General features: G+C 37.7%; 1 protein-coding gene across 25 annotated transcripts in view; it reads right to left on the bottom strand.

Annotated features, from left to right (window-relative positions):
* The window catches only part of TRIP12 (thyroid hormone receptor interactor 12), a 155,556-nt gene that overhangs the window by 62,798 nt on the left and 68,838 nt on the right, over positions 1-23,920 (bottom strand). For all 25 annotated transcript variants that reach the window (XR_004441540.1, XM_033229946.1, XM_033229942.1 and 22 more), the window contains 2 exons: positions 9,599-9,704; positions 5,620-5,756 (listed from right to left, as the gene is read on the bottom strand). Coding sequence is in view for 24 of the 25 variants with exons in the window: in XM_033229946.1 (XP_033085837.1) it covers positions 5,620-5,756; positions 9,599-9,704 (243 nt within the window). In the remaining variant the exon portion in view is untranslated. The remainder of the gene's footprint in view (positions 1-5,619; positions 5,757-9,598; positions 9,705-23,920) is intronic.

Below are 23,920 nucleotides of genomic sequence, written 5' to 3'. Positions count from 1 at the left end.
TTGAGAGCACTGCTTGGGCCAAGGAGGTAGGGGCTGCAGTGTGCCATGATCATGCCACTGCACTCCAACCTAAGCGGCAGGGCCAGACTCTATCTAAAAACAAAAGTATGAAAGACAGGGCAACTGAAGTGTCAAAACTAGAGTAAAATGAAGAGTTAAGACTCAGGATACTATTAGTCAAAATACTAACCTGACCAACAATGACAAAAAACCAGTCTAAGCTAATGGGGGCAGAGTCTATTATGAATCTGAATAGGAAGTAAAACCACAGTCCTACAAAACTAGCAGTTAATTGTGCCTCTAGGTGTCTGCTGAGGTCAAAGAGGGTTCTTTTTGTTTGTTTTTTGGGTCTTTTTCTTTTCTTTTTTTAACCCAGATGATTGATCTACATAAGCTCTTCCACAATACCTTAAGCCCTATATACTGCACAGATTGTGACAGAATGCAAGCCAGGAAGAATATTTTTGTCATAATTGTTAAAGAGGCATGTGTGAATAACATATGTGAATTTAAAGAGCTTGTCTGAAGAAAAAGATGCCAAAATACCAGCCACCGACTGTATTTTCATATTACCATTCTCTTCACACACCATTAAGTATTTTCTATATAACTTCATTAATGGGATTAAAAAAAATTCTCAGAAAAACTTATGGTTTAGAACAGGGTCAGCAAAATATGGCCCAAAGGCCGAATCCAGTCCACCACATGGTTTTGTAAATAAAAATTTTATTAGAACATAGCTGTACTCATTCATTTACAGGTCTGTGGCTGCTTTCATGCTGTAATTACAGAATTGAGTACTTGCAACAGAGACTACATAAAGCATAAAACATTTACTATCTGACCTTTTACAAAAATGTTGGAAACTCCCCCACCACTCCCAAAGGTTTAGAGCCACAGAGAGACAGATTAACCAGAAACACTGAAGTTGTATAAAGGTTGAGCAAAATCCACACTTCTGGTAAAGAAAAAGGAAATTAACCAGTAACTACACACACATTATAATGCTACTTACAGGTACGCAGCATTTATGAAACGCTTACTATACATAGGCATTGTCTAAGTTTCCTCCTAATTGTACAAAAGGTATTATAATCATCATGCACATAAGGAAACCAAGGTTTTGTGACTTTCAGCATACTTGGCCAATGTCAGATAGCTAGTTATGGATTGGAGATCTGAACTCAGGAAGCCTGACTTCACAGGCTCTACCCTTAGAAACTATATGACTCAAACATATTCTTTAGCAGTGATTTTTAATTCAAATAAAGTTGCTTCTTCACATTATACAGAAATGCTGTTAACAAATACTGTTACCAGGTACAATTATAACTGAAATGGCTCTTAAACTTATCTTAAGACTATTCCATCTATGTGGGAAGCAAATACCAAGTTTTTACAAATGAAATAGCTGGTATTTTTAAACCACACTCTGGAGCCCATACATTAAAAAACGCACACACAAAAATCTAACCTGTTAGAGTACTGCTGGGTTTTTAAGTTTATTGATCAGAGAATCTACTTGATTTTACTTTAAAATGTTCTCCAGACCTACAACCATTAAAGGTTTCTACCTTACATTACTTCTTAAACATTTTATTCTAACGACTTTCCTAATGAATATCTCAAAACTGCACTGCCACAAAGACATCAATTAATCACAACATAAAACCTACAGAAGAACATAATTAAAAGAGATGCTAAGGTTCTATTATAGCAGGGTCCCAACCTTTGGGGAGCCACAGAACCTTTTTTATTTTTATTTTTTGAGACAGGGTCTTGCTCTCTTGACTAAGCTGAAGTGCAGTGGTGCAATTTACAGCTCACTGCAACTTCCGTCTCCAGGGCTCAAGCGATCCTCCCGCCTTCGCCTTCTGAGTAGCTGGTATCACAGGCACATGCCACCAAGCCTAGTTAAGTTTTGTATTTTTTGTAGAGACAGGGTTTCACCATGTTGCCCAGGCTAATCTCAAACTCCTGAACTCAAGTGATCCACCTGCCTCGGCCTCCGAGTGTTGGGGTTAGAGGTGTGAGCTACTGTCAAAAGTCTGATTATCAGTAGAGGGTAGGGTGCTGGTTTTGACAGAAATTGGAAACTAATTGTGAAGAAAAGAATTCTTTTGCTAGACCTCTGATAGCAAGTATTAAGCTTTTGTTCCCTTTTATGAAGTAGTTTAGGTTATCTAAAGTGGGAGTTCAGATAAGAGTTACAAGTTTTCTAATTTTGTAAAACATATATAAAAACTATTTTTGTATGTTTTACAAAATGAGTTTGGTTTTACAAAAAAAAAAAAGAAAACCCACTAGTTTTTTATGTTTTACAAAATTAGAAAACCTAAACCAGCCAAGCCTCTGGCTAATTTAATTAGGAGTATAGAGATGGCTGTTCTGTAAAGTCATGCAGATACGAAAATGTAATTAATCAACAGGAGATGGCTACAGTTCCTTAGTCAAGGCTTCAAACCTACTTGGGCATAGGCCAGATTTGTTCCCAGAGTCAAATATACAAATGTAACTATCAATAGATAAAATCCAATGCCAGATTTTCAACAGATATTTCTCCTGTTTAGTCTTAAAATATCTTCACAGTACCGTGTAAGACAGTTTTATAATACACACAAGTGAAAACAATGGAGAAGGATATTGTCTAAATCAGAATACAAATATTCTATTACGGAGTAACAAGTTTTTATACTTTAACCAACAGATGCAAAGTTAACAAAATTGGAATACTACTTTATGTGATCTAATCCTGATCATTTCTTCTGAAACTATAAAGCTACCCAATGCAAAATGGAGTGACATTATTCTACAAGAATAAAGATAGATACTTCATTTCTTACTTTAGTACCCCTAGCATTTGCAAGACTTTATCAACACTATAAAGGTCTATACAGTTCTGATTATGTCCAAAACTAAGAATGTACAGGAGACCAGGTGTGGAGGCTCACGCCTGTAATCCCAGCACTTTGGGAGGTCAAGGTGGGGATATCACTTGAGGTCAGGAGTTGGAGCGCAGCCTGGCCAACATGGTGAAACGAAATTAGCCTGTACTAAAAATATAAAAATTATCCAGGCGTGGTGGCGGGTGCCTGTAGTCCCAAATACTTAGGAGGCTGAGGCAAGAGAATCACTCAGATCCAGGAGGCAGAGACTGCAGTGAGCTGAGATTGCAACACTGCACTCCAGCCTGGGCAACAGAGAGAAACTTATCCTCAAAAAAAGAAAAAAAAAAAAAGAATACACAGGAGTCTGCCTCTGACTCTCGGGAAAGTGTAGCAAACACTGAACTTTCAACTTCAAAGGCTAGCATTTCTTACATGAAGAGCTAATGTGGTTGGGCTTTTTAAAAGAAGAACGACATTATTTCCAAATAAACGTTTTCAACAGAGTCTTATATCGACTATATAAGTCCTATCTGAAAACGTTTACTTGTCAAAAGGAGCCCTAAGTCCACGAACCTATACACCATACTAATTTAGGTTTGTATTTTCTTTTACATTCCCATTTTACACATGCAGAAGCTAAAACACATTACCATGAAGAACTTAATGTAAAGCTGCTAAATAATTAGCTTATTTCCCCATAAATACTTTCATGAGTCAGCAAATTCCTATAACTCATAAGAGATCTATCCTCCAAAATGTAATGAAGTCAGTCCTCTAACACAAATGTACATGCCACATGTATTTTTTTATCACCAGTTACAATGCACAGTATGGGAAACAGCTGTATCACACTGTAATTTCAAACATAAATGACAACGGAATGCCTGAAAGTGCTTAGAAAGGCAGTTGGATGAGCCTGATTTCTGTATGCTTTTATCCTATTAGGTAAATAAATAGGGGAACAAAATTTTACAGCCCATTCCCATTCCAGCCTTCAATTATATATTCGTATAAATTATATAAACTCTTGTAACTGTATTAGACAACAATGATGTTACAAATATGCCTGGCTTTGGGAAGTCACACATCACAGTTTGTAACCCTGAGCGGGCATAAGCACTGTTTGTCTCCGTTTCTCCTCACTTATAAAATGGTAATAAGAGCACTCATACCTCAGTACGTTGTTTGAAATATTGAAAGAGAATATATGTAAAGTACTTAATACTATGGCTGGACTGCAATGTGGTACACACTGTATAAATATTAGTTATAATAATTACTGTAGTAAGTCTACATTAATAGCCTGCAGCTCCTTTTCTGTTACCCATTTGGGAATTGCCCCATTTCCACATTCAGGCTTCGAATAAACATTAAAAGACTGGGAAGGAGCATACAACACTGGGATAGACTGAGTCACAACCAGTTTTAATGAGTTGCAATGAAATGGACTTTCCAAATATCTACCATTTAAACCTTCAGAAAAACTAGGAAAACAAATATGGGAAAAAACTCCTCTCCCACCACATAATTTATCATATAAAACTAAGAAAGTGTAGTGGTTAAAAAAATGCTAAGCTAGACAGAACCAGAAGACAGAAGTAGTGGGTAAACCGCAACCTTCCCGGCAAACTATGACATGACCAACCACAGACATTAAAGAAAATGACAACGTATACTAATAGTAAACAATAGTATCTGAAATATCTTTGTTCAAAATGAAGTATATGTCCACACCTAAACCTGTGTGTATCATCTGATGTAAGGCTCATACATATAAGCCTATAGTGATTGATTTTAACATTCTTTATCTGTTGTTCACGTCACTGAGAAACGTCAATACAAACTATATTTTGATATCCATCAGCCAGAATTAATAGTTGAAGTATTAGCCTTGTTTTGGTATAGGTAATGGGTACATATTTAAAGCTGAGAGAAAAGTCTTAATTTTGGTGCTTCTAATATATCAAGAATAAAAACGAGAAGCCTGGCCGGGTGCGGTGGCTCAAGCCTGTAATCCCAGCACTTTGAGAGGCCGAGACGGGCGGATCACGAGGTCAGGAGATCGAGACCATCCTGGCTAACATGGTGAAACCCCATCTCTACTAAAAAACACAAAAAACTAGCCGGGCGAGGTGGCGGGCACCTGTAGTGCCAGTTACTTGGGAGGCTGAGGCACGAGAATGGCGTAAACCCAGGAAGCGGAGCTTGCAGTGAGCTGAGATCCGGCCACTGCACTCCAGCCTGGGCGACAGAGCCAGATTCCGTCTCAAAAAAAAAAAAAAATGAGAAGCCCATAACAATATAAATACTATTCTTATAGCTGAGGTTCAAACTGAATACTCGCATTTTAGGGCTTTTTTTATTGACAATAAAATTCTAAATTAATATTTATATGTGTGTGAAGCAATTTAAACTATATCCTTATATTTTTACTATGAATTTAAATTCTTTCAATCAATGGGCAGTTATACACACTAGTCAATATATAAAAAGCTTAAACAGAGTTTACTTATTCCTAAAAGCCTTTTGAACATAATTAGTGCAAATTAGGATGAGAATTTTAAAATGGCAACCATTTCCAACTAATCAAAATATCAAACTGGTCAAGTAAAACAAAACAGAACGAGAAGTTTATATGATAGTAACACCTAGCATACTTCCCTCCCTCCACCCACCAAATCTGTAAAAGACAGAAATGCATTTTAAAGCTAAGAAGTACCAATCTACCTACCCGCAGCTCCTTGGGGAGCTTCATCCGTCCGAGCAGCTGAAGAATTCACTGTCTCCTGGTTGCTTTCAGGGTCTGCCATTTTCTCCTGTCGACGAGCTTCAGCTGCTCCTCTTTTGCCCAGGCCAGAGCCTCGCCGACTACAACAGAAAAATGTCATCATGGGCAGCATTACCAGTGAACCAGGAGCAATGTATAGACAACACAAAGCTCAAATTCATGGAGCACAAAGCCAGTTTCTTCTTCGTCCTCTTTTTAAATAAAAGTAAGTGCAGAAAATCACCATGTATAACAACCAAGACTTTGTATATTTAAAATTCTTCCAAGTTATACTGCATTTACAATACAAGCTTTTGTGTTACTGGGAGCTGTTGTCATCCTTAGAAACAGAAATGATTTTTAAAACACTTCCAACTAAAGAGAAAAGTGACTCTTCCTGCAGAGAAAATTCAATTCATTTAAAATACAGCATCATTCCCAGGGTAAAGAGTGGATTAATATATTAATACTGGCTGGGTGCAGTGGCTCACACCTGTAATCCCAGCACTTTGGGAGGCCGGGCAGGTGTATCACCTGAGCTCAGGAGTTCAAGACCAGCCTGACCAATATCATGAAACCCTGTCTCTACTAAAAATGCAAAAATTAGCTGGGTATAGTGGCGTGCACCTGTAGTCCCAGCTACTTGGGAGGCTAAGACAAGAGAATTGCTCGAACCTGGGAGGCGGAGGTTGCAGTGAGCCGAGATCATGCCACTGCACTCCATCTTGGGCAACAAAAACAAAACAAAAAAATTCATACAAAAGAACTGCAGATTAACACTGACAATGCAAGGAAGGGAGAAGGAGGTGGGAAAAAAATTCCCAGCCTCTATGTTCTACATTACCTAAATCATACAAAAATAACCATCCTAATAATGAATAACTCCATTCTTTAAGTTATGGATTTAATACTATTAATAAATACAGATAACATTTGGGAAAGACATTCATTTAGGACAGAGACAGAATAAGTTATGGAAAAAGAATGACCACTTATTTCTCCTAAAGAAAATTACATTTTATTGATGATAAACCTTTTTTTCTCGTTTAATAGCAAAATCAGTAAGCAAACCGGAGAGAAGCAAAAATACTTCCCCCCAAATTATTTAAACTTGATAGCATTTAAACAAAGCTCCCCAAATTATCTTAAGAAAGGCAGAAACCTATTAGTAAAGACATGTTTTAGATTAAAGTCACACTACGGTGACGTGAGAGAAGCAGGCACCACTGACCTACAAATGAAGGCTCTGCTTACCTGAGAGCAATGGAAGAGTTTATTCTCATTACAGAAAAAGCTTCCCTACACAGAAATTTGCTTAACTCATCTTTCTTTCACAAGGAAACAGCTCATTTCCCAACCCATTTTACAAAGCTACAAATTAGTGGGATTCAAATTCACTCATTTAAGATCTAATCTCCACCAGCACACTGGACTGATCACTTTGGATACATAGGGTGGCTGCCCTCAAGGAGTGCTACTCTAAAGAGAAACAAGGACACCGTTAGTAGGTGACCAAGGCACTAAACGTAAGCAGAATCTCAACTAATTCAGAAAAGATTTGCCATGAAAAGCACTTCAAGCAGGTGGCTAGATGAGACGGCCTGTGCACAGCATGATGAAACCTACAGTGGGTAATTTCACACGCACTAACTATCGTGAGTAGAAGGAGAGGTGGTTACAGAGAACAGCAGGGCAAGCAAGACAATTACAACACTAGATTACCTGACTTCGCATACGGCTTAAAATTTATTTTCAGACACAATAAATTCAGTTTGCATCTCAGACTAAACCTTGAGTAATTAAGATTCAAAATTTGGCCCAAAAGAGGATTAAAAACTCTGGAAAATTAAGAAGTTTCTTCAGAAATCCTCAGAAAAGTTGCTATGCAACCTCAAAAGCAAACAGGTGTACTAAATCCAGGTATTTTAAACAATCAAAAAAATTTAAAAACAGGTGGAAAAGATTTCAGGTGGCAAGGCTATCTTTTTCATGATTTATAGGCACCAAGTTTTACTGTTTACTTATGTCACTACTGTCACACCACCAAGAGTAGAGAAAATAGGTTATCTTAGATAAGAACCAAAAGAAGTGGAAAGACCCCTCTGCTAACCTGAGTGGGAAAAGGTAAACTAAAATCATTCCCCCACGCCATCACTAGTTTGCATGCATTTACTAGAGGGAACAAGCTACAGTTGTGTGCTGTATAATGTTGTTTCTGTCAAGGACAAACCACATGTATGACTGTGGTCCTGCAAGATAATTAATACTGTATTTTTACTGTACTTTTTCTACATTTAGATATGTTTAGATGTATAAATGCTTGCCATTGTGTTACACTTGTCTACAGTATTCTGTAAGGTAACACGTTTTACAGGTTTGTGGCCTAGGAGCAACAGGCTACCACATGGCCTAGATGTGTGGTAAGCTATTACTATCTAGGTTTGTGTTTTAAGTGTTCTCCATGACGTTTGCACGGCAAAATCACCTAATGACACATATCTCAGAACGTGTCCTCCTCATTAAAAGTGGCATGACTATACACAGACAGAGAACTCATATATAGCTACTGAATAATGAGCCGTGGAATGGCACCTGATCAACTGACCAAGCCTGAAAAGCTGAGAGGAAGTTGCAGGAAAAAGATCTTTACTTTTAGGCTAAGATTCTCAATCGATTAATAAAGTTATGTGAAATATTAACTGTATCACATCAAAGATAGTTGTTTTGAAAAAGAGATCTACAGAAGCTAGAATTGGAGATGTGAGAGAACACACGTAATACCTACACTTTTTCTTGAGAGTAAGGTAATATAATATAAAAATGAAGTACATTTCCCCCTCCATTCATTAAACTTAGTAACTAGTTCTAACACTTTTAGAAACCAGTTAGGCAACAGTACAACCATTAGAACAGGCATCCTTTTTGATTCATTAATCACACTACTGGGAAACTTAACTACCTTTTAAAAACAATCCAAATCTGCATAAAGATGCTCACTGGAAGTATATTTGACAGACTAGAATTCTGTAAACAGCCAAAGGTCCTGCTACTGTCAACAGCATTGTGAAAATAGCACAACAACAAAGTTTTCCTTAAGTAGAGGATAAAAGTATCGTCAAGAAATAGAATGATTAAAACTTAATAAAAACATGTAAATAAATATTGCAGAGAAATTCACAAAGATAACGCCAGTTATGTTAGAATATGTCTTTAATTAAGTAAAAAAAAAAATTAAATAATTTTTAAAAAATCGTCGGGCACAGTGGCTCACGCCTGTAGTCCCAGCACTGTGAGAGGCTAAGGCGGGTGGATCACTTGAGGCTGGGAGGTGGGAGACCAGCCTGGCCAACATGGTGAAACCCTATCTCTACTAAAAATACAAAAATTAGCTGGGTGGGGTGGCAGACACCCATAATCACAGCTACTCGGGAGGCTGAGGCAGAAGAATCACCTGAACCTGGGAGGTGCAGGTTGCAGTGAGCCAAGATCGTGCCACTGCACTCCAGCCTGGGTGACAAGAGCAAGACTGTCAAAAAACAAAAACAAGGCCAGGCGCGGTGGCTCAAGCCTGTAATCCCAGCACTTTGGGAGGCCGAGACGGGCGGATCACGAGGTCAGGAGATCGAGACCATCCTGGCTAACACGGTGAAACCCCATCTCTAATAAAAAATACAAAAAACTAGCCGGGCGAGGTGGCGGGCGCCTGTAGTCCCAGCTACAAGGGAGGCTGAGGCAGAAGAATGGCGTCAACCCGGGAGGCGGAGCTTGCAGTGAGCTGAGATCCGGCCACTGTACTCCAGCCTGGGTGACAGAGCGAGACTCCATCTCAAAACAAAACAAAACAAAACAAAAAACAACCTATGGAGTTAAGGATTTTGATGAAAGCTGAAACTAAGCAACAGAAGACAAATGAACTCACTATAAACGAAAAAAACCAAATTACCTGGTACTAGCACAGGAGCCCGTGGTCTTTTGGCGTGTGCTCCGCCTCAAACTGGGGAGCTCAGCAGGTGGAGATTCACTGCGCTTCTTCGTAGATTTTCTTAAACCTATCCATGGAAAATGGGAAAGTGTGATTTGATAATGAGAAATTATCATTAATTAAAAATTATAAAATTCTTCAGGTCATCATGTTCAAAACTCGACAGATTCTTTTCATTACCTCTCCAGCAGTATTGCTAGCTTTATTTCCAGAGCCTATTCATAATGAAAAAGTTAATGGTACTTGGCCCTCCAGTTCAGGATCGGTCTTCTCACTTGGGCCCAACCTTGACCCAAGCTATCCCCAGAGTCCTGCCTATCTCTCCTCTTTCAAAGTTCTTTTCTCATCTGCTACTCTTCTCCACTAACAAAGGCGAGTTTTTTTGTATATACCATGTATTTCAAGAATGTACTAAACGTCATGAAGTTTATCAACTTTGTTACACTGTTCTTATATTGTCCTATTTCAGTTAGTTTATATAAGGCTCATCAATAAGGTATGAGAGAACTAAATGAGTTATACCACCCATCAGAAAGGTATATGCACTTGGACTGAAGGTTATTAGGAAGTATGATTTATAAAAAAGACTGTATAATTAGGGGGAACAGCCAATTAAGTACACTTTTCACAGTATTCTGGAAGCTAAACTAATGCCTTTACAGGTCAACAGGCTCAAAAACAGTGTATCAACTAAGTAAAGTTTATTACTATTTTATGAACAATAAGAAAGCCAAGACAGCCTTCACCCTTGCCCAATCCTCACAATGTTACCATAAATGACATACTAGGCAGTATGCTCAATCTAAACAAAGACCTCCAATAGTGAACAGTCTCCAAAGTTACCATATTTCCTGATCCTTGTAGGTAATCCTCTCTCTCAATCTCTCTCTCTCTCTCTCTTTCATAAGGCCCTTGTCAATCACTGATCTGTTTTCTGTTGCTATTGTGCCTATTTTAGAATTTCATATAAATAGAAGAATACACTGCTTTGGAAATGAATTCCATTTTCTTACAAATATTAGTAACTCATTCCTTTTCATTGCTGAGTGATATTCTTGCCGGTAAATGTTCCACAATCTGTTTATCCATTCTTGGTGGTAAGCTTTAAGAGGACCATACTAAGTTGCAGAGAAGTAGGGAAGGGAAGAACCAAAAAAACAGACTAGATAGAAAAACATTTTTAATGGCTGTCATAATCATGCCACGATCATAAAACGACTGTGAGACTGTCGTAACTCCACTCCTGATAAAGTAGGAGAGATTACCTTAAACACGTTGTGGTCTGAAAGACAATCTCACAGTAAAAGAGCTGCTATGTATAATACTTTCTAGTGGAAAAGAGGTTATCATTACTTGCAACAGAATCAGAACCCAGGATAGACCATACTAGCTTTCACATCTCTATCTCTGCCCAAAACACTTTAACAGGGCAACACAACTTATGCAGTGAAAACTGGTAACTGGTAACTTCTCAGCATATTTCAATAAACCAAGTCAAACTTTGGAAGGACTATACAAATTCCTTTTATGGATTATTCTTCCAAAAGTCTGAAACATTTTCAGAACATCAGAAATGGCTGAGACATTCATGGAGAAAGCAAAGTTCCAGTCTGAAGCAGTTGAGGAAGATCACTTTGTAGAAGATAAAGACAGATTACCCTTCTTTTGGCCATTTAGCAAACTGACTATGCTAGAACATACTATTCTTACACTTAAGACTATTTTTCAAAAACACTTTCAGATATAAAGTTAGATGATTCCTATTTTTCAAATACAAGAACATTTATTGACATTAAAGGTGCATAAGCTGGCCAACTACACAAATCCAAAGCTCATCTTGAAGCAAGCAAAACAGAGTATATTAAGAATACATCTTAACATGCATCTCGCAAGTTGTTAAAATTTTGCTTTACTGGTTCTAAACAAAAAACTTTAGAACTGTCCATATAAAAATACAGTATTTTGTAGAATTGAAATTTCCTTGTATTGTGCTGATCAAGTAAGGAGTATTTAAATAGAGGAGAGCACACAGTTAAGTGTAAACGTACTGAACACCAATTAAAACACATATACATAGACACACACACACACACACACACACACACACACACACACTCTCTCTCTCTCTCTCCTCTTTCCCAGGCTCTGTGATGCAGCAAAACTACATTTATCGCTTACCTTCATGATGCCACTCAACAAGAATGTCACTGGTCAGATTAATATACTCTTATCCCCAAAAGTTTTGTGTAATGAAGTTAGGCATAAATGTAGATGTACTCTTTTCCTCAAAATTCTTCCCCTTATTATATTGGTATATGAATATATGCCCTTGTTCCTATAATCTTTAAACTTCTGGATAAAGATGAAACTGGCAGTTAGTATTGTCTGCCTAAAAATCCTAATTGTTCTGTTCTCTAATATAGACGTGTCTATAAAACAAACAAAAACAGGCTGAGTATGGTGGCTCATGTCTGTAATCCCAGCACTTTGGGAGGCCAAGGCCGGAGGATCATTTGAGGCCTAAGAGTTTGAGACCAGCCTGGGCAACGTAGATCTTGTCTTCACAAGAAAACCAAACCAAAACAACAAACAAAAAACACAGGCTGGCTATTGTGGCTCATGCCGGCAATCCCAGCAATTTGGGAGGCTGAGGCTGGAGGAATGGGTGAGCCCAGGAGTTTGAGACCAGTATCAACAACACTGTAAGACCATGTGTCTCTACAAAAAATAAATAAATAGATAAAAATAAATTAGGTGGGCATGGTGACACATGTCTATAGTTCCAGCGACTTAGGAAGCTGACACGGGAGGATCCTTTAAGCCCAGGAGTCCAAGGCCACAGATCACACCACTGCACTCCAGCCTGGGTGACAAAGCAAGACCTTGTGAAAGAAAAGGAAGAAAATGAAGGGACGGAGGAAAATAAAGAAAAAAAAAAAAAAGAACATGTATTCCTAATTTAAAAAAAAAAATGATTTATTCAAAGTTCAAGGTTTCAGTCTTTCAAAGCAGCGGCAATTTGCAAGGTTTGGCTTTTGAAATGTGATATAATTAAAACTGCATGTATCCAGTTGCAAGCTTTGAATTTTTAAAACAACATTGTAAGAGAATCAGATTGAGGAGTGACAATGACCTTAGATATTTTACTTACTGGATTCTTATGTAAGAATAGTTAAGATGCTTTGGAGTACTTCCTATTTACAAGATTTACTTTCCTTGTCTACTTGAAATTTTATAAATTTTAAAATGTATTTCTCATTACATTAGACTATTATTAAATGACTCCAATCTCATCATTTTGCAGGAGAAATGAGCTCAAGTAATATGTCTGCCTACTTAAAAGGAGTCACCAAAGGTAGGTCACTACCAATACTGGAATGGCTTTTACTCTGAGTTACGTTATGTTACTTAAAAACTAGAAATAGATGACTGAATAATAAATATTCACTGTCATGTTTTTATGCTATCTTCCATTCTTACATGATCTATGTTAAAGGCATGTTAATCTTTCATATGGTAATCTGACATACACATATCAGACCTATTACACAGTCCTACTATGAAAATATAGTCTCCTCCACCAAGATGAAGTATTCTAACAATCAAGTAAGTAAACTTTCCAGCTTCTTCAAGATTCCTTCTGTTATATAAGAAGTCAAAGCAAACAGCAATGTCAATATATTTGATAAGGCTATATAAAAATCAGGCAGGGACGAAGAGGTGAGGGAAGCTGATTTAAGATCTTCATTCCATAAATAATTATTCCATTCAAATAATTAGTGTTATCTTCCAACTTACATATGCATTTTAAAGTGACTTTAGAAGATCAAGTACACATACCTATTTTTAATGTACAGAAACTCTTTTTCTGAGCGCACTGCTTATTTATTTTTAAAGTTCTCTGGAGAGCTATCTCCTACCTCTTCTCCATGTGGTACCATTGGAAATGTCTTTTCCAACACATTCCTACTACTACACAAGAGGGTCAAACACCAATCCTCACCATCATCCCCCTTTTCTCTCCTCCAGCATACTGATTCATTCAAGGACAGGTATATAACCCAAGGAAATCAGGGACTTCCGTAAATGTTGATATATAAATGAATAGATATAATCCTCTTTTACTGTAAAGGGAGAGTCTCAGGGAGGTCACAAGATGTGAGACTGTCAGTGCTATCTTCATACGGCCTCTGGATCCAGCCAAGCCTGAAGCTAGGCATTCTCTTGGCTTTACCCATCATGTGAACAGATTTCCATTTCCATTTAATTTTGGTTGAATATCCACCACTAATCCCAAAATTCAGACCAAAAGTCATTATTAGCATTTTTAGTCTAGAGCAGGTGTTGACAAACAGCAGCCTGTGGGACAAATTTGACTGGCAACCTGAGCCTCTCAAGCTATGAATGGTTTATACATTCCAGAGTCATAATAAATGAAGAATATGTGGCAAAGATTGTATGTGGTCAGCAAGGCCTAAAATAGTTACTATATGGCCATTTAAAGGAAATGGTTACTGACCTAGACTTTGAGGGGAAAAAAAAAAAAACCACGTTAAGAATTCACCCAGATTTCAAAAACTAGTTAAAACTCTCCAGAACAAAATAAATAAAACCTCTTTATATTTTATTAATATATTTTAATAAAATATATTAATATCTTAAACAAATTAATATCTTAAACAAGGGTAGATATCAAAAAAATTGCTACAAGTAATTTACATTTATAGGCATAGCAGGGCAGACTCTGATAGATCTTTAAAACACAAATGCCTGGCCGGGTGCGGCGGCTCACATCTGTAAGCCCAGCAGTTCAGAATGCAGAGGCAGGAGGACTGCTGGAGGCCGAGAGTTTGAGACCAGCCTGGGCAGCATAGTTTCTACAAAAAATTAAGAAAAAAAGAAAAAAAATTAGCTGGGTGTGGTCACACAAGCCTGTAGTCCCAGCTGCTCAGAAAGCGGAGGAAGAAGGATTGCTTGAGCAGTGAGCTTGATCACACCACTGCGTTCCAGCCTGGGTGACATATCCAGACCCTTTTTTTAAAAAAGGTGGTTATTGTCTTGAGATGGAATTTACTCATGGAAAGATGCTGCGGACATCACTGAAATGACTAGAAAGGATTTAAAATATACATAAACTTAGTGATAAAGCAGCAGCAGCAGCAGGGTTGGAAAAAAATTGACTCCAATTCTCAAAGAAGTTCTACTATAGATAAAATGCTATCAAACAGCATCCCATGCTCTATTGAAATCTTTCGTGGAAGCAGAAGTCAACGATGCAAACTTCATTGTTCTGAAACTGCCACAATCACATCAACTTTCAGCAACCACCACCCTGGTCAGTCAGCATCTATCAACACTGAGACAAGACCATCCACCAGCAAAAAGATTATGACTCGCTAAGACTCAAATGATCATTAGCAATTTTTAGCAATAAAGCATTTTTAACTAAGCCATGTACATTTTTTTTTTTTTGACACAATGCTATTGCATGCTTACTAGATTACGGTATAGTGTAAGCACAACTTTTATGTGCATTGGGAAACAAAAAAATTCATGGAACTCACTTTACTGTGATTTTAATTTTATTGTGGTGGCTGGGAACTGAGTGCATAACATCTCCAAGGTATGCCCATGTAACTATATTAACGGTTACTCTGGTAAAAATAAATTCAAAAAATGAAAAGTAATCTATGAGGTTATAGAAAGGAATCAGACTTTTATTCTTAAAATAACTCAGTAATAATAAGACAGATTTTGCAGATAATGAGATAAATCCCAAATGCAATTTTTAAAGCAAATTTTTATTTCCTAGTCAATGCACAGCCATTTCATGCACTGATTTGTCAATATGAATTACAAATATTGGAAATGTCCAAAGGTATTCATCTAAGCATTATTTATAATAAGGAGAAACTAGAAAGGAGCTAGATGCCCAGTAATAGGGAATAGTTAAATAAAACAATATGGTAATTAAAATTGCAAGAAAACAGTTATTATTTAATGAGGATGTGAACACGTTGGCACTTTTACACGGCTGGTGGGAATTAAATTCATATATTTCTAAGTGCAATTTCAAAATATATGTCAATATCCAAAAAGAATATAACCATTGACTTAACAAGGAAATAGTTGTGTAAATCACAAAGCTATACTTAATTAGGGTACATCCATATCTAGCCATCACAAATGATGTAATTTATAGTTATTTGAAAGGAAACCAGTCTACTACAAAGTGTTTAGACAAATAATGCACTTTTGTTTCTCCACAACTATTACCTTGTTCTGTCACTCCGAAGATGAAATTTAATGGATGTCAAATGTATATTTTAGAGAGCCTGGCACATAACAGGCACTCAAAAAGTAATGCCTACTGTCATGTACAGCGAGATCATACTTTGCATGTGCCTAGCGAAGTGTCTCCCTTCTGGGTAAAGACAGAAGATTTAACACACATGCACTCACTTCTGTCTCCACATGAAATGCCACTAATACAGCATTAAAACAATCTGAAACATAAATCTACAAGGATGAGAAGAATGGAGGACACTATCATTACAATACAATTTTAGGAGATGAAAACCAGAAATGCCAGGCTAAATGCACTGGGAAGTCCAGAAAACTGAAAGAAGAAAGCTGAGATTAACTACCAATTAAACTGACACCAGAGAAACCCAAAAAGGCTCAGGATCTGATGATGCCAGATACCTCTAGGGCAGCGTTGGGATTAAAACTGAAGATTGGCTGATAGGTTGCTTACAAGGCATCAGATCCCCAGATCCCCTCTCACACTTGTACAGCTGGGTAACCATTCCTCTCCTGGTTCCAGCAAAAAACAAGACCTTTATTCTTTAGGAAGTGTTGCAGGAAGTCAGGGACCCCGAATGGAGGGACCAGCTGAAGCCATGCCAGAAGAACATAAATTGTGACGATTTCATGGACACTTATCACTTCCCCAATCAATACCCTTGTGATTTCCTATGCCTGTCTTTACTTTAATCTCTTAATCCCGTCATTTCAAAAGCTGAGGAGGATGTTTGTCGCCTCAGGACCCTGTGTGATTGCGTTAACTGCACAAACTATTTGTAGAGCATGTGTGTTTGAACAATATGAAATCTGGGCACCTTGAAAAAAGAACAGGATAACAGCAGTGTTCAGGGAACAAGGGAGATAAGACTTTAAACTCTGACTGCTGGTGAGCTACTAGACGGAACAGTGCCATATTTCTCTTCTTTCAAAAGGAAATAGGAGAAATATCGCTGAATTCTTTTTCTCAGCAAGCAACATCCCTGAGAAAGAGAACGCGCCCTGAGGGTAGGTCTATAAACGGCCCCTTTGGAGGCCCCTGTCTTTTACGGTCGAAGCCGAAGGGATGAAATAAGCCTTGGTCTCCTGTAGCGCTCCCAGGCTTATTAGGACGAGGAAATTCCGGCCTAATAAATTTTGGTCAGACAGGTTGGCTGCTCTCAAACCATGTCTCCTGATAAGATGTTATCAATGACAACGCGTGTCCAAAACTTCATCAAGAATTTTAGTTTTGCCCCATCCTGTGGTCCTGTGATCTCGCCCTGCCTCCACTCGCTTTGTGATATTTTATTACCTTGTGAAGCATGTGATCTCTGTGACCCACACCCTATTCATACGCTCTGTCTCCTTTTGAAAATCGCTAATAAAAGCTTGCTGGTTTCACGCCTCGGGGAGTATCACGGAACCTGCCGACATGTGATGTCTCCCCTGGACACCCAGCTTTAAAATTTCTCTCTTTTGTACTCTTTCCCTTTATTTCTCAAACCAGCCGAGACGCTGAGGGAAACAGAAAAGAACCCACGTTAACTATTGGGGGCGGGTTCCCTGATAGGAAGTATAGAATATAGAAATTCTTGACTAAAGGACACAGTACAAATAGGTACACTATACCAAAAATAAGAGGGAGAGAAGGAAATCGAGTACAGACATACTGTCTGACAATATACATTATCCTGCCTCTGTCTGAGGCCTCTTCTCCCACTCGGCTCCCAGAACTCAGGAACTTAAGGTTTCACCTTAAGGCAGGAGTTTGAAACAATCTTCTCTGTGGAATTTTACTAGCTAAAGGAAAAAAGATCTAAAAATAATGATAAGAGGAAGTTTACAACAAAATGACCCAACCAGATCACTAAATAATGAATCTCGGTCAAACCTCACTTATGTACTCAGAGCTTACAAATTAGACTTTTGGTCTCGAATTATACTTGAGTATGAGGAGACAACCAGGAATTACCAGCATTACCAGAATATGAGGAAAGTTCCTAGCATGAAAGACAAAACCAATCCAAAATTCAAGCCCCACACACACACAAAAATAAAAATACTTGAGATCACACAGGCAAAGAAAACTCACCATTAATGTCATCAAAAAAGAAATGCAATCATAAACCAAACACATGATTCTATACACAAGGAAATGAAAACAAAATCACCTCTTGGAAATAAAAGATGGCAAACATGGGGAAAAAAAGCAATTCAAGAGAAAAGTTGGAAGATGAAGTAGAAATCTACCAGAAACAGAACAAAAAAGGAAAGCAATGTCCAACAGTAAGATCAAGACCATTTAAGAGGACAAGCACTCAACAGAAAATCAAGAAAGAGAAAAGAAACAAGTACAGGGTAACCAACAGTCCCAGTTTGCCTAGGACTATCCTGGTTTTAGAGCTGTAAGTCCTGAGTCTTCAGAATGCGCCAGATCCAGAGAAAGCAAAACCAGCTAGTCACCCTATCAAGGAATAAATCAGAAACAGGAACGGTGCCAATGTTGAAAGATGGAAGACACTATTGTAATACTTCAAAATTCTGAAGGAAAGTAATTCCCAACCCAGAACTCTATATTCACCAATCTGTCAAGTAAGTATCAAGGTGGTATGATACGTTTTCAGACATCTAAATTTTGAAAAAATAAATTTTAAATTATTAAAATCTCATAAATACTTTTCCTTAGATTCAAGAAAAAATATTCCACCAAAAGAAACCAAGAGAGATGACATGAAATCTAGAAAAGGGAAACTAAAAAGACTGAAGCAAATCCCAAGGCTAAAGCAGTATAACCAGGCGCAATGAACAACCATCCAGAGGCCTCATTTCTTCAGGAAGATGAAGCAAATGCATGTAACACAGTTTGAGAAAAGATGATGACAATTAGTAAGGAGTGTGGAGTTTGAGTAAGTTCATGGGAAAGTAAGGAAAACAACAAAAAGGAATTTAAAATTCAGGAAAAGCAAAAATGTGTGAGAAAGGAAATGTTCCTACATGGGCTTAGTGTAAATGATATTTAGATGTTGATGATACAATAAACCCTGCGTGCTGATCATCACTGGGAAGACGGTAAGTACGTAACAGTATGTGTTCAGTAGGTGAACGGGGTGGGGTAAGGTTAGAATGCAAAATCTTCATTTTCCACAAGGGGAACACAACAGGGATCAAAGAGTTGGGGGTGGGAGAGAAGAATCAACAAAGGGACATATAAAAGCACATAATCTAGACATTAAAACATCAAAATAATCAGCTATAGAAAAGCGCACAGTGGCAGAAAGACTGCTTTAAAAAAAAAAAAAATAGATCTGGCCAAGCATAGTGGCTCATGCCTATAATCCAAGCACTTTGGGAGGCCTAGATAAGAGGATTGCTTGAGTCCAGGAGTTTGAGATGAGCCTAAGCAACATAGTGAGACTTCATCTCTACTAGAAAAAATCTTTTTTAAAAAATTAGCTGGGTATTGTGGCATGTGCCTGTGGTCCCAGCTACCCGGGGTGCTGAGGTGGGAAGACTGCTTGAATCTTGAGATCAAGGCTGCAGTAAGCTATGATTATCTTCTTGAAGAAGAAAAAAAAAGATCTTATATAACTCTTTCACTTTACACTGCAAATAAGTGGTGATAAATATAAAGTGAAAAATTTTGGCATGATACACACCAAAAAAAAAAAAAAAAAAAGGTAGCCCTTGGTGAATGAAATGAAAGTGATTTTATATTTTTCTTCTTTGTATATTTTGGTACTTTCTGGATTATTTTTAACTAACATATCAGAATCAGAGTGTCAAAACCATTCCAGAACACAGGTAAGAATATAAAGGGCAATTACTAATGTAAGCTGAGTAAAACATAGTTTGGATAATTCAATTCTTATTTTGACCTTGTATACAAAAATATATAACATGGTCATTTATAATTTTCAAACAACGTAATATGAAGCAAAGCCTTCTTAACAAAGAAGTCAGTGCTGTATTTACCATTAAATGATCTCTTTTTTAAATCTGGCAACTTTTTCTTAAGTTTTTTTAAAGCCTCAAAAACACTAGGACTATTTGTTAGTAATTTTTCAAAGCAGTCACATATTGGAACTTGTAATTTTTAAGTTGCTAAATTACTTTAATAGCTGCCTTGTAAGATGGAAAACTGACACTCAACCCTTTTCCTTTTAAGCTCCCTGCTCAACTCTTCACAGGGCTCACAGATAATCTACCTTTTTCATGTAAAGAGAGATGATCCTATGAGATTAAGTTGGTGAAACCACATATCTAACTTAAATTCGTCTCTCCTGCTCAACTCATTCTTATTTCCTCCCTCCATGCGCAAAGCACTATGTCTTCCTCATCTAATCAGAATCTCCTTTCTAGAATTTGGCTTTTGCCTGGTTCTTCTCTAGGTCTGATAAAAACCACAAGCTATATGCAAGTCATCAGGAGAATGTGAAACTCAAGACAAAAGTAAGCTGTTAACGCCTGCGATGTTATTAATAATGTGCACATGACGCCCACTTTAAATAACAAGAGAGTAAAGTAGATCTTCAATAGAAACATCAGCCTGGAAATAGAAGTTTTTCTTTTTTTTTTTTTTTTTGAGACGGAGTCTGGCTCTGTCTCCCAGGCTGGAGTGCAGTGGCCGGATCTCAGCTCACTGCAAGCTCCGCCTCCCGGGTTTACGCCATTCTCCTGCCTCAGCCTCCCGGGTAGCTGGGACTACAGGCGCCTGCCACTTCGCCCGGCTAGTTTTTTGTATCTTTTAGTAGAGACGGGGAAATAGAAGTTTTTCTATAAACAGGTTCCACAATTACTCAGATTTTGATCACCAATTGTTTCCTGCAATTCTATACCATCATCATCTACTCACTTTGAAATTATTGCAAATTTTTTTTAAAAATCATTAAAAATTGTTACATAACATTCTTCTTTCTGGGGTACTCTGGAGACTTTTACCAAGTAACACAGAATGACCTTTGTCTCAGAGCTGTTTTGATGAGACACAGCCGGCAAGCAGCAATGCTTCAGGAAGTCTATCATTAAAGTAGTGGTTTCACTAGATCTTCTGCCAGCTCTAGTGCCCTCGCCGGGAACTTGTTCATTGGCCTACCAACAATTGACTAAGCAGCACAATAACAAGGTCTTCCTGTTTAAGCTTCCTCACTAAATGTATTATATCATTTCCTGAGTGTATTCCATGAACCACTGCTGGTTCCCAAATAATAGTTGGTCAAATTAATTTGCAAATTATTGGGTTAAGAAGTTACTGCAAGTCTTCCCACAGCTTTCAATATATTCCTGCTTATCTAGAATCTCCTTGAATAATACTTGAACATGGGGAACGGTTCTTCCACAAAGCATCTTAAAAATACTGTTGTTCCTACAATTTTTAAACCATTTCCTTTACTATGAAGCTCTCCTACTGACCAATTATGTCTTAGAATAAGTCTTTACCTGAGGAAACACATCACATTCAAACTAAGGTTCAATTCTTAAAAACTGGAAGAAAACAAAGGATATCCAAAATAAAATAAAATAACCTACCCAATATGAAATTTCTCACAATGGTCTACTCTATTTTTAATATAATTTTTAGATTTTTATTCTACTAAGATTTGTATTAATCAGAAGCCCATCTCTCAACTTCCATCCACCCACTGAATCTAATTCTGGCCTCTGGATTAATGTTAAAACAAAAAACCGTGATACATACAAAAGCCCTTTAAATACGTGACCTGGCCAGGCGAGGCGGCCAGATCACCTGAGGTCAGGAGGTCAAGACCAGCCTGGCCAATATGGCAAAACCCCGTCTCTACTATAAATACAAAAATTAGCCAGATGTGGTGGCAGGCACCTGTGAATCCCAGTTACTTGGAAGGCTGGGACATGAGAATCACTTGAACCCAGGAGGGGGAGGTTGCAGTGAGACTAGATCACACGATTGCACTCCAGACTTGGGCGACAAGAATGAGATTCCGACTCAAAAAAATAAAATAAATACGTACATACATGACCATAACTCTTACTTTAACATTACATGGTACATTACAATATGTTGCTGCATTCTATGGCACTTGAGATCTTCAAAGTTGTTTTCACATATAATCTTTCATTTATGCTTCACAAGGAGGAATCTTATTATTTTGCAAATAAGATTAGGAATAAGGTTGGCATCATAACTACAGCTGAATGATTTGGCCAACCTCACAAAACTATGAGATAATATTTTTTAAAGCAATGTACATGCATTAATATTGACATTTTTGTTTTCATTTATGTTGAAGTATCCATTTATACAGGTTACATTTTTCTTTATATATAAAATTATGCAATTTTATTTGTATATATATTCCTAGTTTTGACTTTCTTTTATAAATTTAAGGGGTACAAGTGCAGTTTCGTTAAACGGATATATTGCTTACTGGCAAAGTCTGGGCTTTTGATATTAACCATCATCCAAATAATGTATATTACAGCCATGAGGTAATATCTCACCCTTCATCTCCTTCCCAGTCTATGTCCACGTGAATACATTATTTAGTTCCAACTTACAAATGACAACATGTGGTATTTGATTTTTAAGAGATTAAAAAAACTCTAAATCTGGTGTTCCAAATCTAACAGCTACCTTAAAATTGACCAATGGCCAGGACTTACTGATCCCCCATTCTCAAAATGCTTTGAATATGTTTTCTGCCTTAAGACATTCACTTTCAGTTGTACACCCTAAATTTTGTGATGCATCCTGTGCACTAAGCACTATGCTAAGTCTTCTAATGTTTTCATTTATTCCTCAAATAGCTATTACGCCCATTTTACAAAGCAAAAGTTACAAACTTTCCCACAGTTACGAGCTGAAAAAATGTCAGAACTAAGATTTGAATCCGACATTTTTGGCTCTACTCCTCAAAATACCATTACTTGAAACCCAGAGACAATCATAAAATGCCACATTTTGCCCCTATATCCTTAAGAAACGTTACCTGCCAATTAATTCAACTGTCAACTCTTTTCTGAAGTGACATATTTAATCATGCCTAAAATGCATAATGCCTTGTTTTGACTTCAAGAAACCTTCCCAGACTGAGTTTGCCCAATCTGTTCGCCCCTATGCATTCTGTTCTCAAGGCCAATTTTGGGGATCAAATGGCCTGGGTTTTAACTCGGCTTTATCATTTCTTAGTTCTGTGACCCTAGACAGGTAACTTGACTAATGATCCAGAGTTTCCTAACCTGTAAGCTGGGCATAAAAATACCTGCCACACAAAGGCTGGGCGCAGTGGCTTATGCCTGGAATCCCAGCATTCTGGGAGGCCGCGGGGGGTGGATCACTTGAGGTCAGGCATTCAAGACCAGCCTGGCCAACATGGTGAAACCCCATCTCCATACTAAAAACACAAAAAGTTAGCCGGGCGTGGTGGCGCATGCCTATAATCCCAGTTACTTGGGAGCCTGAGATAGGAGAATCACTTGAACCCAGCAGGCAGAAACTGCAGTAAACTGAGATTGTGCCACTGCATTCCAGCCTGGGCAACACAGGAAGACTCCATCTTAAAAGAAACAAACAAACAAACAAAAACAAAAAAACAACAACTTGCTACACAAGACCGATGAGAATCAAATAAGATGACTCATGTAAGGTATTCACAACAACTGTCAGGCACTTAAAAGCACAGTAAATATATGCTACTTTGTTTTGAAAGGTTTTCATTTATTTGAAAACCAGCAAATACATAGCGAATGATATGGTATGAATCCTTGGGTTCACATAGTATTCACCTCTAAATTTAATCAATACTACCAATGAAGGACCAAATAAAATTTCACTTCCTCTAGAGTCTTAGTTATCTCCAAATGGCCCAATTAGGTTACAACAGTAAAACACAGAAACATGGGTTAAAAAAAAGAAAAAGAAAATGCTTCATTCAAGGTCATACATACCCTCATCTTCAAATCCTAACTCTGCCAAGTATGAGGTATACTACTCAGAGAAGTTATTTCATCTCCTTGGAATGC

This window comes from Trachypithecus francoisi, unplaced genomic scaffold (genome assembly GCF_009764315.1).
Source record: "Trachypithecus francoisi isolate TF-2019V2 unplaced genomic scaffold, Tfra_2.0 Lachesis_group13, whole genome shotgun sequence".
Classification (NCBI taxonomy): domain Eukaryota; kingdom Metazoa; phylum Chordata; class Mammalia; order Primates; family Cercopithecidae; genus Trachypithecus; species Trachypithecus francoisi.
The sequence above is the reverse complement of the archived record's forward strand: the minus strand, read 5'-3'. Positions and strand labels throughout refer to the sequence as shown.